The following is a 14,616-nucleotide window of genomic DNA, read 5'->3' as shown; positions in this document are numbered from 1 at the left end:
GCATTATACTCAAGAAATTACAGTAATTGGATAATTTAAGACTTAGACACAAGTTAAGATCTCCTGGTGCGCATTAACTGACTTGGTTGGTATTATTATTTATTATTATTATTATTAAACTTGGTTCCTACTCTCCACTAAAACTCTGTTCCAGTTAGGCCAATGTGACATGATCACCCAATCACTTTTCTGTTTTGCAACTTCAGAACATGATAGCTTAGCAATCGGTATCACGATTTTCCATCATTTGCCACCAACGCCTCGGATTCCTTCTGTGATGACGTCAACCACTGATTCCCCACCAATGTACCGTGAGAGCTCTCATCATGGTGAGCTGCAGGAAATGATCAAATTTCACTTTTTTGGTCAAAATATTTTGTTTTAGGTTAGCTTTAGGTAATGTATGTGGAAGCATGCTAAGAAATGTAATTTATAGTCTGCAATAAAAGCAATGATTAGATGTTGAGAATGCTTCGAAACTGGACACAAAGAGAACTTTTGCCTACCACAACTTGGCAGCCAGGGAGTTTAATAAAAGTGTGCCTTCAAGCATTCTTTTTTTTTCCCTGCTTTTTTTTTTTAACAACAATGTGCCAAACAAATATGAGCGTTCATCTGATCTGTTCCGCTGCTAAAGGGACAAGCCGAAAGAAACAGTATTTCATCGAATCTAGTCCATAAAATAACTGCTGTACACATCTTGACCATTGTGGGGCAGTGTCGTGCAGGTGGTGAGACGTGCAGTCATAAGGAAAGTAAAGCCTACAATACAATATTGTTAATAAAACTCGTTTTACGGAGAATTTGGAGATTATATACGTGGCAATGTTCCTATGTTGACTTTTTCTTTGCGTTTGTACAGCATTTGTGGAACAATATACATTATTTTGAGCAATATATGCGCCGCGAGTTCATTGCTAATCTTTGTTAGCTCGTCAATGGTGGTTTTCTTTCATTGTGTGTTAGCTTTGAGCTAGCGAATTTTCCGAGCAAAAATGAAGAAAGAAACAACGCCTGTAATGTATTTGAACATTTCACAAGTGTCATTATTATGTTTTGCGTTTAGTTTTACAGTGAACTTCGACTGGAGTGTCAAGAAACGACTCAGCAAACAACATTTACTCTTCCTGGTTCCTACTGTGTGAGAACTTTAGCAACATGTTGCTGTCATTTTAAGGGCTCTGCACATCATCCAGGCGCTGCTGTTAAGAAGCGCAAAAGCAGTGGTCCAAAAACTTTTTTTCCCCCCATCATCATGACCTTTGAGGGCCACCTAACGTTTCGCTTCTAATGGGGGCCCGTAACAGAAAAAGTGTGACTGCAGGAGTACTTAAACGGTAAAATTTATTGTTTTCAACTCTCTGTTTCATATATTTTAGATACTTTATTTATATATATATATAAATATATATATATTTTTTTCCCCCTCCAAGGCGCAGAACAGCTTGGGGAGGTTGTCCTGTGCCTGCTTGAGTGTCAGGATGATCATTTCAGAAGATAAACCTGCTTGGGAGGGGTGGGATGGCAGATTTCAATTGAAGACAGTAAACAACAAAGCAGAAAGCCTTTGAACGCCCGACGGAGCGGTGAGTAAAAAAAATAAAATAAAATTCATTTCAAGTTTATATCACGTAATTTGCAAGATTTTTTCAACTCTCTGTATTGTGTAGGTGTATGTGTGTTTGTGTGTGTGCATTTGTATCTTTTTTACATGACAGCATATTGCTTGCTTCCCTTAAAAATGTGAAAATGTGTTAACATCAACCCCAGGTACAAACACATTTATGGCAGCAATGCATTCTTGGCACTCACTTTCAAGCTGTAAACAGAACGGGTGAAAGGGCAAAACATGTCATATCCACACTATTTGACAATACAATACTTTATTGTAGTAGAGGAGGGTTGACTGTCGCAGACACATTGCAATTTTTTGTAAGCGCAAAAGTTACAGATATTGTCTTACATATAATTTTAATAGCTTTTGTAGGAATGCACACATTTAATATTGTTTCGTTTCATGACGTTATCTAACTTTCATCTCTTAATACCGTCATGCCCATCTTGTAAACTTTGTATAACTTTGTAACCACAATTGGAGGTTGTGTTCGTCAGCAGCGGCTGTTTGGCAAATATGGGAGTGCATGTGGCTGGACTTGTGGCCGTTGGGGTTTTTTACTTGGTCATTCTGCTCACTGGAATCTTCGCCTCTCGGAAGTCCAAGCAAGTGGAGAAGCAATGTTCTGGAAAAAAAAGCGAAGTCACCATCGTCGGAGGCCGCAATATCAATGTAGTGATTGGTGTGTTTACCATGACAGGTAAGACCCACACACACACACGCACATACATTTTTTACTTTGTGATACTTTTTATTTAAACTCCTGACTTTTGTTTCTCATATGTGTTTTGTTTTAGCAACATGGATTGGTGGAAATTCTATTATGGGGACTGCTGAGGTCGTTTACTCTCCAGCTCAGGGTCTCGTTTGGGCTTTTGGCCCTCTTGCATATTTTTTGAATTTTTTCCTTGGTAAGTATAGAATTAGACTCCTTTGTGCTTTTCACTCTGCCTGAACACACCTTAGGCCACAGGATCATGACTCAGAATACGCAGCTGATGAACGGGCCTTTGCAGACTTACATGGGCGAAATCCAGATCTAATTGACCGATTTCATGGAGTTTGTGTTCCCCTCTCTAAGTGCGGCCCTATGGGGGCACAAGTCAGATCAATTTGTAGGCCGATCCCAAGCTCGAATAAATCCCGAGGGCCGGCGGTTTTGGTTGATTGCAGGACGGCGTGGGGAAAAAAAAAAAGATGTCAGCCAATGTTTCTTCTCGGGTGCGTTCGTGCGCAGTTGCGCACTGATGCTACGGTCTTTTTAACAGATATTCTGCGTTGTGTAAAAAATAAATAAATAAATCCAATGCATATTCAAAGTATAACATACAGCTATTGAGTTTGTGGCATTTTACAAACCTTATCCAATGAGTGAGGGATGACTGGATGTTACATCCAGTGGCACAATTCACATACATACTGTAAAAAAATGAAAAGGAGAAGCCACATTTTTTATTTTTAGGCAGCAACGACACCCACTCTTTTTCCTCTTTTACCTTGCATTCCACCCCTCCGCTCTTAACGGGGTACACTCCTAATTACAAATGTTACAGTAGTTACGCAGCCCATCAATGCGGTTAATTATGACAGCACCCACCACTTGTGCTTTAGTTAGCAACACAGTCTGGACAACGTTGAGAAAAGACGAGCTAGACATGCCGCTTATGTTTTCTCTCGAAAATAATGGAGAAATTTTTTTTAAAATGCTGTTGTCTTAAGATACAATGACTGTCAGAGTATGTGCATAATCGAAGAAGAGCGGTGAAACTCGATGAGAGTTTCTCTTTTTTGAGTGAGAAAGGTCTGGTCTGAAGCCGAAGTAGAAAGTGCAGGATGAGATGGTGTGTAATGTGAAAATTCCACCTTGGCACATCCTGATCGAGACAACATAACATTAACCTTAAAACTGTTGGGGAGCATAATTCAGCTCCCCCTGACCCCTCCCCCCCTCCCCTCCCAAACCCCTGTCGGGAGTTTGCATGTTCTCCTCGTGCCTGTATGGGTTTTCTCTGGGCACTTCCGATTTCTTTCCCTTTCCCAAAAAAATGTAATAATTAGAGACCAAATTGGTCCTAGGTGTGATTGTGAATGAGATTTAACCGTCTCGATGCGCCCTCCAATTGGCTGGCAACTAGTTCGGAATGTAGCCTCACTTCTGCCTGTTGATAGTTAGAATAGGGTCCAGAACTCCCACATGCCTTGTGAGTATAAGCAGCTCAGAAAATGGATGGATGGATAGTCTAATTTGACAGTTCACCCCTGGGTTGCAAAAATCCACCTGTAAATGATTCACTTGAATTGCAGTTTTTATTCTTATAAAGAAGTTAGAGATACACCAGGTTGGACACGAAAGAAGGAGAAAAGGATCTCTACAGGTTGGCCAGACAGAGGGATAGAGATGGGAAGGATGTGCAGTAGGTAAGGGTGATTAAGGATAGAGACGGAAATGTGTTGACTGGTGACGGTAGTGTACTAAATAGATGGAAAGAATACTTTGAGAAGTTGATGAATGAACAAAATGACAGAAAACGAAGAGTTGAAGAGGCAAGTGTGAAGGACCAGGAAGTGGCAATGATTAGGAAAGGGGAAGTCAGAAAGGCACAACAAAGGATGAAAAATGGAAAGGCAGTTGGTCCTGATGACATACCAAAGACCAAAGAGAAGGTTTATGGATGTGGTTAGGGAAGACATGAGGGCAGTTGGGGTTAGAGAGGAAGATGCAGAAGATAGGCTAAGATGGAAAAAGATGACACGCTGTGGCGACCCCGAACGGGACAAGCCGAAAGGAAGAGAAGATTCTTATTAAGAAGTTACACTTGCGATGCTCATTAACAACACTTTTGTGATTACAAATATTTGTGATGCATATCGACAACAAGTCAAGACCGCCACTCTTTGTTGTTGTTGTTGTGAATGTTATGAAACACTTATGTCTCTGGTATGTCTTGTGTTTTTCCAGCAGGACTGTTTTTAGCCAAGCCAATGAGGTCCAAACGCTACGTGACTATGTTGGACCCATTTCAGCACCGCTATGGCCAATTATTCACGACAGCAATTTTACTTCCTGCTCTGGTCTGTGATATTTTGTGGGTGGCCTGCATCCTTGCTGCGCTAGGTTAGTGTTTGCTTTTTCAGGATTTTAACACCTACTGTCATTGGGAGGGCCGAACGGTACGTTAATGATCGGTAAGTTGAGCCGCCCACACCTTTGATTGAATATTGCTCGTGCTTTCCATTCCAGGGGGAATGATGAGCATTATCCTTGATGTATCATCGACGATCTCCATCATAATCTCTGCAGCTGTCTCTATCATCTATACTTTATTTGGTGGCCTCTACGCGGTCGCATACACCGATATCATCCAACTGTCCTTCATATTTGTTTGTCTGGTAAGCTCTCGAGAAATCTGTACAAAGGTTGTGTGATCGGATTTTACTTGCTGTTGTGACGAACCATTGTTTGTTTTTGTTTCTTTTTCTTTTTAGTGGCTTTGTATTCCATTTATGTTTCTCAGTCCCGCGGTGACTGACGCCCCACAAACAGCTCATTTCAACCAGTCAAGCTTCCCCTCGTGGATAGGAGAGGTGAAGCTGGAGGATGCGGGAAAGTGGACGGACGACTTTTTGGTGATGGTCTGATCAAATTTTATTTCATCCAAAATTTTGATCGAAATGTTCTACTGCTTTTCATTCATTTATTTCAAACATTTAAAAATGAAATGAACAATGCTTCTTTCACCGCCTATTGTTGCCGCCAACACCACCCAGTCCACCACTTCCCCTTCCTGCCCCGGAGGCGCACGACAACCACATGACATCTTTTGCCTCTCTCCATAGCCCGCCGACTCAACCCTTGTGGAAAAAGCAAATGGAAACGCCTCTGAACAATAACCAATGAAAAACAGTGATAACAACAACAACAACAAAAGATTAAATACCCTACTTGTGCACACTCGGTGTAACAATAGCGCCAGGTGGCAATTGTTTGTCCTTTTCATCTGAGTCTATAAAAAAAGTGCATGTGGCCACAAGTCCAATGACACAACCACAAACACACTGATCAAACTGCGGTCGGTGTCCTGTTCTCAAGTGCAGGAATGGACACCTTCATGTTTGAACATGACGTTCATTACGGACAATCTGTGACAAGTACAGAACTCTAATAACTGTCATGGGCATGGCCTGGCGTCTACCATGGATGGCATCTCTTGTGAGGGGCGTGGCCAAGCCACTGTCCTGGGTGGCTGTCACAGCTGTTTTGCATTTTGGACTCTAATGGACCAAGTACTGAAGTGGTCAATGTGTCATCGGCATTGGCCAGTTTGTTGCGGGTGATTCACTGCATTCTGGGATACTCCGGTACTGTGGATAAGTGAGTGTGGAGCAATCCTTTCACACAGCGTGTCTGTGCCCCTTTAGTTTGACCACATCTTGTCGTGTTTTTTGGTTTGTCTCATTGTCATCAGACCTTGTTTTACGTTTTTTGGATCTTGCCTCGCCTAGCGTTTTTGTGCCTCTGCCTTCTTGGACTGCTTAAACTGTGTATGACCTAAGTTGGGAATCAAACCACTCCGAACATTATGCCTTTGCCTGGGAATCCTGCATTTGGGTCCTCCTCCGTGCCCCTGCTTCATGACAATAAAAAAGGACCACGCAAATTGGGGTCTGTTCCTTTCAATCACACCCTTCCAGGTCTAACTGTCATTGCCCACATCAATCCATCCATCATCAATATTGTTTTTATCGCACTTTTTATACACAAGAATGCAACCCAAGACGAAACGAGAGTGAAAAAGAAGAATACAAGATCCACCCTTCCATTCCCACAGATAAACACACCCATGCAAACATTTTTGATCCGTGTTATTAGATGCCTAAATGATATACTACTCGATGAACTGACCGGGCTTATTTGTATCATAGTCTGTCGGAGGACTGGCGTGTCAGGCCCTATTCCAGAGGATTCTTGCAGCGTCCTCTTCAACTCAAGCACAGGTCACCTGTTTTGCCGCTGGTGGATTGGCTTTTATTTTGGGAATTCCTTCAGTGATAATTGGAGCTTTGGCTACTTCTGCAGGTACACACACACACGCACTTTTTAACACTTTACCATATGAAGTAGAGATGAGAACTAACAAAGCCACTTACAATAATTTTTATCCCTATCACCATGACATCTTTTGCCTCTTTCCATCAGACTGGAACCAGACAGACTATGGTCTACCCCCACCTTATGAGCGCGGGGAGGCAGGGAATGTCCTCCCACTGGCTTTGTCCTACATCACACCCTCCTGGATGTCAGTGTTGGGTATTGGTGCTGTCGCAGCAGCAGTCATGTCCTCCATGGACTCTGCCTTGCTGTCGTCAGGATCCATGTTCACACAAAACATATACAAGACAACGTTGAGAAAGCAGGTGTGTTTGCCCACATATGTGTGTGTGTGTGTGTGTGTTTGTGTGTGTATGTGTGTGTGCACCTGTGCATGCATGCGAGGCAACACAACTTTCTTATTTTTTTGCCAACAGGCATCAGAAAGGGAGCTGCAGTGGGTGATCAGGATTAGTGTGCTACTGGTGGGCCTGGCTGGGACCGGGCTGGCCTTTAACAAGACCAGCATCATTGAGCTCTGGCTGCTCGCGCTCGACTTACTTTATTGCATTATCGCCCCGCAGCTGGTCTGTGTGGTGCTCCTTCGCTCTGCCAATTGCTACGGCGCCATCAGCAGCTACATGATTGCTCTGCTGCTTCGTGGGCTGAGCGGCGAGCCAGCCCTCGGCATCCCTCCTGTGCTGCTCTACCCGGGCTGGAGGGAGGAGCATGGCGTCATCAGACAGTACTTTCCCTTTAAGACTCTGATTGTGCTCATTTCTTTAGCAGCTATATATCTCATATCGTGGCTGTTCCAGCTGGCTTTCACTCGCCATCTTATTCCTCAGTCCTGGGATGTGTTGGATTCATTCAAAAAGAACATGGAGGCAGAAGTCGAGGAAGAGAGACCAATTTCCAATGAGAACAAGGACTTTGTCTTAAGTACATCTTTTTAGGCTCAACGTATCTGTCAAACCTGATTTTAGCCATAATTATGGGCACATTGCTACATATGTTCTTGAGAATAGTTTTTTTTCTACTCAGTTTGTAATTTTTGCAGTGAAAAGAAGAAGGGTATAACTGCCTTGCATGGGCCCACCTTCTGTGACCAGTTCCGGTCGTTTGGAGATGTTGCTGAGGGTTGGGGTGCTGGTGGGTGAGCATGAGGTATCACTGGACCAGTACCTGTGCTCCTCCTTCTGGGACTTGTTGGGGTGTGTTCGTTGTGCTTGGTGTCCGCCCTTGATCTTGGTAATGGGGTGTTGGCCCCCCTCCCCCAAGTGAGGGGGCTGAGGGTGGGGTGGGGGAAGACCACCACTTGGCTCGGCTAAAAAATATCCCACTCCATCACTAATCAGTAGCACTGCCTTGCTCATTTCCCTCATCCTGTGTTGTCCTCTCCTTTTTTGTCCTCTCTCATCTTATTCCATTGGTTAGCAGTTTCATGTCTTTTCCTGGTTCCATGTGCTCTACCACATATATAAGAACATTATTTGACCGTTTTAACTTGTAGCTCTGAGCCCGATGTCATTCACAACCCCCCCAACTAATTGACTTTCCGTCCGTCCCTGCGACCATGCTGTGCAAGACAGCCACCACAGGACGCCTGGCGGATCACACCCCGATCTTTCTTTAGCTGAAGATGAACGTCTGCTTTGATTTTGTATGAACTATACCAAATGTATGCCCATGTCATTGTGTCAGCTTCACTGGTCCATATGCAAGACTTGAGAACTGATTGGATTGATTTGTTGCCAAACAGTACGAAATGTGATTGAATAATGACCAATTGGTGTTCCGAGACTGAAGTTGAAAAAAAATCATTCCATCTGCAGGATTTATGCATAACAGTACAAAGATGCGAGTATTTAATTTTAACATTTGATTTTGTAGTCCATTTTACGGCTAAATTTAGACAGGAATTCATGGGCATGCTCTTCAGGTTCACTCCGTCCCCTGTCTCTTGGGGACATCTCTTAGCTATTTAACCTTTGACTCCGCCCTCTTCTCTCTTGTTTACTGCTTCTCTGCTGTTCTTGCTTGGTAACATGCGCCCACGGGAACCTGACGGCAGCGCTTTTGATCGAATAACCTGGCCTGGCAGCTTCGATCGTTTTATTTTTTTCACCAACCGTGATCTGTTGGCGTAGCCTCAGCAAGCAACTCACGGCATTCCGTAGCGGTCACGCACACACTTGAAAGCAAGAACGGGCCCGCCATCGCTCACTCACTTGGTAGGAAAGTTACAAGTGCACACAAACAGGGCACCAACTTTCTTTTGGCACATCTTTTTTGTCTAATTTTTTTGTGCATCCTTCTTTGGAAACCAAGCCTGCTTTGTTTTCCTCTTGAGACGTGCGGGGAAAGACAATTCCCAGGGACGCCTGACCAAAGGTCGCGAATAGCACAACAATCAGTGTCAAAATGTAGAATATTACTGCCTAATCCTTTTGGGGAAATTACTAGCATCAAACAAGTCTCAACTTTGTCCTTGCTAAACATGCTGCAACCTTATACATGTTCGTTTTAGCGCAGTGTATCACAAAGCCTAACTTCCCTTTGCGTACGCCTATTTTTCTTTCTTTCACCATTATTTGTGTTTCCTTTTTGTAGTTAAACCCCTCGGTGTGTTTCCCTGGAGTTGCCTCGTATTTCATTAAATATTTTGAAAAATTTAATACCTTCCTTTGTGCGTTTTGAGTTTCAACAAGAAACTCCCTGTGATCAAGGACTTGTTCGTAATTGTTGCAACCTTTTGATGATGTGACTGGTGAGGGGAAGATCATTTTACACATTAATACATTTTTTGATTTGGTGCCCTTTACGAGACACAGTTTGATTGTGACATTAAAATGGAAATTTAAAACTAATTCGGAAGTGAGCACAGGCGTTCGACAAATTTATTTCTTAAATAAATTGGGTTTTACTCAAAACTTAAAATGCTACATAACGTTACTTGTGGGCGTCACGGTGGATCACCTGGAAAGCGTTGGCCTCACAGTTCTGAGGATCCGGGTTCGATCCCGGCCCTGCCTGTGTGGAGTTTGCATGTTCTCCCTGTGCCTGCGTGGGTTTTCTCCAGGCACTCCAGTTTCCTCCCACATCCCAAAAACATGCAATTGGACACTCCCCAAGGTGTGATTGCGAGTGCGGCTGTTTGTCTCGATGTGCCCTGCGATTGTCTGGCAACCAGTTCAGGTTGTACCCCGCCTCCTGCCCGTTGACAGCTGGGATAGGCTGCAGCACTCCTGCGACCCTTGTGAGGATAGCCGGCTAAGAAAAGAGATGGATGGACGTTACTCGTGGACAAATATCTAGACTGTCTCACTATTGTTCGGATGTGGTTCTCACCACTAGTTCCCTTTGTTAACTCTGTCCCTCTGTCTGTCCTCTAAAGCTATTTTTTGTCTGGCTGGTTAGCTGAAAAATAATAAGCAGAGGGGGTTATTTAAATCTTCCTGTTCTAGAGCAAAACTGTCCCAGCACAAAAGCCATACAGACCTGCTATTCCCCATACACATGCAATTGAACAGGACAAGTAAAAAGAAAAAAATACTGTAAAGTAAAAAACAAAAAAGTTGATGGAATTAGAAGTCATCCAGAATTTTAGGCTGTATTTGGAGCCTGTATTTTGATTTGAATTGGGTTAGAAGCCCAAATCGCATCAAAATGATTTCCATGTACACCTCAGTCGGAATAAACAAACTCGGTTTCACATGGGTAGAATATTACTTGCCCTTGATCAAATGGTCTATAAATGATTCACTCAGGATAGTCCGCCTGTGTTCTGTCTGAGCACGTTGTCTTTGCATAAATGCGCAGCCATTGACGTCATTGTTTATGTATGTGAAAATATGGCGGCTTGAAAACAGGGCTGGCCTGCAATGGGCATCTTGTTTTTAACTACTTCTAGCCTTGCTTCAGAAGTTGCTTTCATAGGGTTAAAAAAAAACAGTCACAACAACTGTGCTCTGCTGAGATTATTTATCTCGTTATCTTTTTGAAGATTTCTTTTGTTCTTCTATAGACTGCAACCTGGCCATTTGAACCTATGTTCCATGTTCTTACTAGGAAATAAAGAAATATGGTAAACAAGTGAACATGCATCCTTTGCCGTCAGATGAAATCCTCATACCACGCCCCCCCGCCCCGAAATTTTTTTTTGCCAAGTTTGTTGAAGTATTGTCACAGGGTCATGCACTTAATAATTTGGAAAAATATTACACACCTGGGGAGTGACCAATAGGATAGATTTGTGAACAAAATGTGAAATGTACTAAAGTTTGATAGTTATATTATATTATATTATGGATTATAAATGCGTGTCATAGTGTGTCTCCATCTGTTTATTACTGAACCATCAACACCAAAATATGAGGTAAAACATTTTTCTTGCAAAATAGTATTTCATTGATAACAGTTTCAAATAGAAATGCAAATTAAGGTCAAGACTGGACATGGGTGACTGCCACACTCGTTTTTTCCTACAGTAATTCACAACTTCATTATGTGACAACATTATTTTCTGCCAATTTAATTGAAATGATCAATTTCTTGAAATTAGCTACATAATTGTGTTCTCATGAATGTTACTGTTGTTTAAAACTCGTGACGAGTTGATGCTTGCACGTTTGTATTTTCAACGTCATTCATCATCTCTCGCGATGCAATCAATAAAATGGCAAGTGCCAATTAGCTCAATGTAAGGGAGTCTCGTGTAATGTTCCTTCTTTATGAAAAGAACTTTAGTATGAGTATAGAGTACCTTGTATTGACTCTATTCGAAGAAGTACAATTGTATCAAATTTTACTACACCACCTCTGAGCAAACAGTACATACAGTGAAGAAAATAAGTATTTGAACACCCTGCTATATTGCATGTTCTCCCAATTAGAAATCATGGAGGGGTCTAAAATTTTCATTGTAGGTGCATGTTCACTGTGAGAGATAATCTAAAAATAAAAATCCAGAAATCACAATGTATGTTTTTTTTTTAATGATTTATTTGTGTAATATAGCTGTCAGCTAGAATTCTGACCCTCAAAGACATGTTGGTCAGCCTTTAAAAATCCACCTCCACTCCATATATTATCATGAATCAGATGCACCTGTGTGAGGTCATTAGCTGCATAAAGACACCTGTCCACCCCATACAATCAGTAAGACTCAAACCTGCAACATGGCCAAGACCAAAGAGCTGTTCAAAAACACCAGAGACAAACTTGTACAAGTCCACACGGCTGGAAAGGGCTACGGAGAAATTGCCAAGCAACTTGGTGGAAAAAAAGGTCCACTGTAGGAGCAATCATTAGAAAATGGAAGAAGCTCGACATGACGATCAATCTCAATCGGAGTGGAGCCCCATGCAAGATATCACCTCGTGGGGTCTCAATGATCTTTAGAAATGTGAGGAATCAGCCCAGGACAACATGACAGGACTTGGTCAATGATCTGAAAAGAGCTGGGACCACCGTTTCCAAGGTGACTGTTGGTAATACACTAAGACGTCATGGTTTGAAATCATGCATGGCACGGAAGGTTCCCCCCCTTAAACTAGCACATGTCAAGGCCCATCTTAAGTTTGCCAATGACCATTCGGATGATACAGAGGAGTCATGGGTGAAATTTTTATGGTCACTAACCGTGTTTGCAGGAAGATGAATGATGAGTTCCATCCCAAGAACACCATCCTTACTGTGAAGCATGGGGGTGGTAGCATCATGCTTTGGGGGTGTTTTTCTGCACATGGGACAGGACGACTGCATTGTATGAGGAGAGGATGACCGCGGCCATGTACTGTATTGTGAGATTTTGGGGAACAACCTCTTTTCCTCAGTCAGAGCATTGAAGATGGGCCGTGGCTGGGTCTTTCAACGTGACAATGACCCGAAGCACACAGCCAGGAAAACCAAGGAGTGGCTCTGTAATATGCATATCAAGGTTGTGGCATGGCCGAGAAGGGCGTTTCTAATGGAGGCCAGAAGAAGTGCAAGTGATTTTTTTATGACCACACGTGACAGCAACTACAATGCGAGAAAAAAAAAAGGTTGAAACACTGATCTGAGCTCTCTTGTTTGGGGAGATGAAGAAGTAGAAACGTCTGCAGTCAGAATTATTCATAATGGAGCATATTCCCTCATTTGTTTCAAGATCTTATAATATATATATGTTTTTTGTTACACCGCATTTTGCAAAATCCAAGCGGCTGTTGACTTTCCCATTTGTTGAATATGCGCTGATCGGGGTGAGCGCTGAATCCTGTCGGCAATTGCAGAGGGCAGCTGACGGGACACGACATGCATGAAATGGAAAACTACTGCATTCTGAAGTGGCGTTGCCATGAGATCAAAAAAGCTCCACCAAGAGGAGAGGATTTCTGAGTGCCGTTTAAGTGGAGTTGTGCTCTAAACCTCAAGGAACAAATTGAGGAAGTCATCATATAAGTGGGGAGCCACGGTGGGTCAGCCGGTAAAGCGTTGGCCTCACAGTTCTGAAGACCTGGCCCCGCCTGTGTGGAGTTTGCATGTTCTCCTCGTGCCTGCGTGGGTTTTCTCCGGTTACTCCGGTTTCCTCCCACATCCTAAAATCATGCAACATTAATTGGACACTCTAAATTGCCCCTAGGTGTGATTGTGAGTGCGGCTGTTTGCCTCTATGTGCCCTGCAATTGGCTGGCAACAATTTCAGGGTCTACCCCGCCTCCTGCCCATTAAAAGCGGGGACAGGCTCCAGCACTCCCCGCGACCCTGCCCGTCCGTCAACCCAACAAACTGCTGTCTAGGAAGTATTTGCTTCAATGCCATCGACCGGATCATCCAAACAGCGACCTGGTCCGTTGGATCTGACCACAAGGTCTCAAAATCTACGACGTCTCTCATTGGCAAACAGACATAGACCAGTTCGTTGGCACCAATGAACAGCCAGACTGTCATGTCCCATCGGAACGAGAGTAGGACCCAAATGCAGGAACTCGGAAGACGCAAGGTAGTTCAAGAAGAGACGCGTTTATTATATGCCGAGGTCGGGGATCGAGCAGGCAGTCCGGTGCAGCAGCGGTAGTTGGGACGTCGGGCGAAGAGAGTAGGTGAGCGGGCAGGCAGGAGTCGGTACACGGGAGAACAATCAACGCAGGCAGAAGTATCAAAGGAGTCAGGCTTACAAGGTTGGTCGGAGAACTGACGAAGGTCGGTACACACAGGTTCGATCAGGGATACCGGAGCACACGAACGGGACATGAAGATCATACGAACTGGTCCGGCCAGTTGTCATCACGGTCATATAAATCCACAGCATAATCAGGCTGCATGCGGCGCAGGTGTGCACCTTCCAATCAGAGCAACCGCGGACACCCGCCCAGCCCAGGCTGGAGCGGCAGGATCATGACACAGACGACCAACAATACAAGCGCGGACTTACTGAACTCCACACATCGGCCGTTACCAACACCAGGCTGGCCTACAAGCCTAACATCGTCGTTGGGCGCTACCTGCCTCCAATTCACGACGAACAACGGTCTCTGCATCAGGAAGCACCCTGCATCCTCGCCCAACTGCGCTCGGGCTTCTGTCGTGTTACTGTCGTCCGCCCGGACTGTGGCACCGGCTGTTCAACTGCCCAGTGCTCCCTACTACACTCACGACAGAAGATCTATGGCGGCGACCTACCGAGGCGGCCGCTTTCCTACGGCTATAACGCTTTCGCACAATTGTCTACGTTGACACAGCAACACTGTCACGCTGGCTATCACAACAAAAACCCTAGTGAGCATAAGTCGCAAAAGAAAAATAGATGAATAATAAATGAAATAGGGAGGCGTCCTCTGCATTAGGCTTTCAGCTCCACCCCGGTCATACCTAAATGCTCCCTGAAGCATTTTATGTCAGACTACACTATAGCTCACAAACTCCTGTA

At 43.8% G+C, this 14,616-nt stretch overlaps 1 protein-coding gene across 6 annotated transcripts; it reads left to right on the top strand.

Moving 5' to 3' along the window:
- The first annotated feature begins 714 nt into the window (after window positions 1-714).
- Window positions 715-10,800, top strand: LOC133502177 (high-affinity choline transporter 1-like). 6 transcript variants are annotated; one of them, XM_061822663.1, is made up of 11 exons: window positions 715-755; window positions 1,067-1,337; window positions 1,434-1,586; window positions 2,116-2,315; window positions 2,413-2,526; window positions 4,575-4,730; window positions 4,857-5,005; window positions 5,102-5,248; window positions 6,539-6,692; window positions 6,813-7,030; window positions 7,142-10,800. In XM_061822663.1, exons 4-11 carry the CDS (start codon window positions 2,132-2,134, stop codon window positions 7,658-7,660), a joined length of 1,641 nt encoding a protein of 546 aa, XP_061678647.1. In that variant the 5' UTR covers window positions 715-755; window positions 1,067-1,337; window positions 1,434-1,586; window positions 2,116-2,131; the 3' UTR covers window positions 7,661-10,800. The 6 variants fall into 6 exon arrangements, with proteins under 6 accessions (XP_061678647.1, XP_061678652.1, XP_061678651.1 ...); XM_061822668.1 differs by having other exon boundaries at window positions 719-1,337; window positions 2,216-2,315; window positions 2,413-2,453; window positions 4,578-4,730; XM_061822667.1 differs by having other exon boundaries at window positions 719-1,337; window positions 2,216-2,315.
- Window positions 10,801-14,616: the final 3,816 nt, after the last annotated feature.

This window comes from Syngnathoides biaculeatus, chromosome 6 (assembly GCF_019802595.1).
Source record: "Syngnathoides biaculeatus isolate LvHL_M chromosome 6, ASM1980259v1, whole genome shotgun sequence".
Lineage (NCBI taxonomy): Eukaryota > Metazoa > Chordata > Actinopteri > Syngnathiformes > Syngnathidae > Syngnathoides > Syngnathoides biaculeatus.
This window is presented reverse-complemented; position numbering and strand designations above follow the sequence as displayed.

What these genes read in the sequence shown, in the direction of transcription:
- LOC133502177 (XM_061822663.1), top strand. Translation starts at nt 2,132, where the DNA reads ATGGGAGTGCATGTGGCTGGACTTGTGGCCGTTGGGGTTTTTTACTTG. An exon ending in TGGTGTGTTTACCATGACAG is followed by an intron (nt 2,316 to 2,412) that starts GTAAGACCCACA and finishes GTTTTGTTTTAG; the next exon opens with CAACATGGATTGGTGGAAAT. An exon ending in AGACAACGTTGAGAAAGCAG is followed by an intron (nt 7,031 to 7,141) that starts GTGTGTTTGCCC and finishes TTTTGCCAACAG; the next exon opens with GCATCAGAAAGGGAGCTGCA.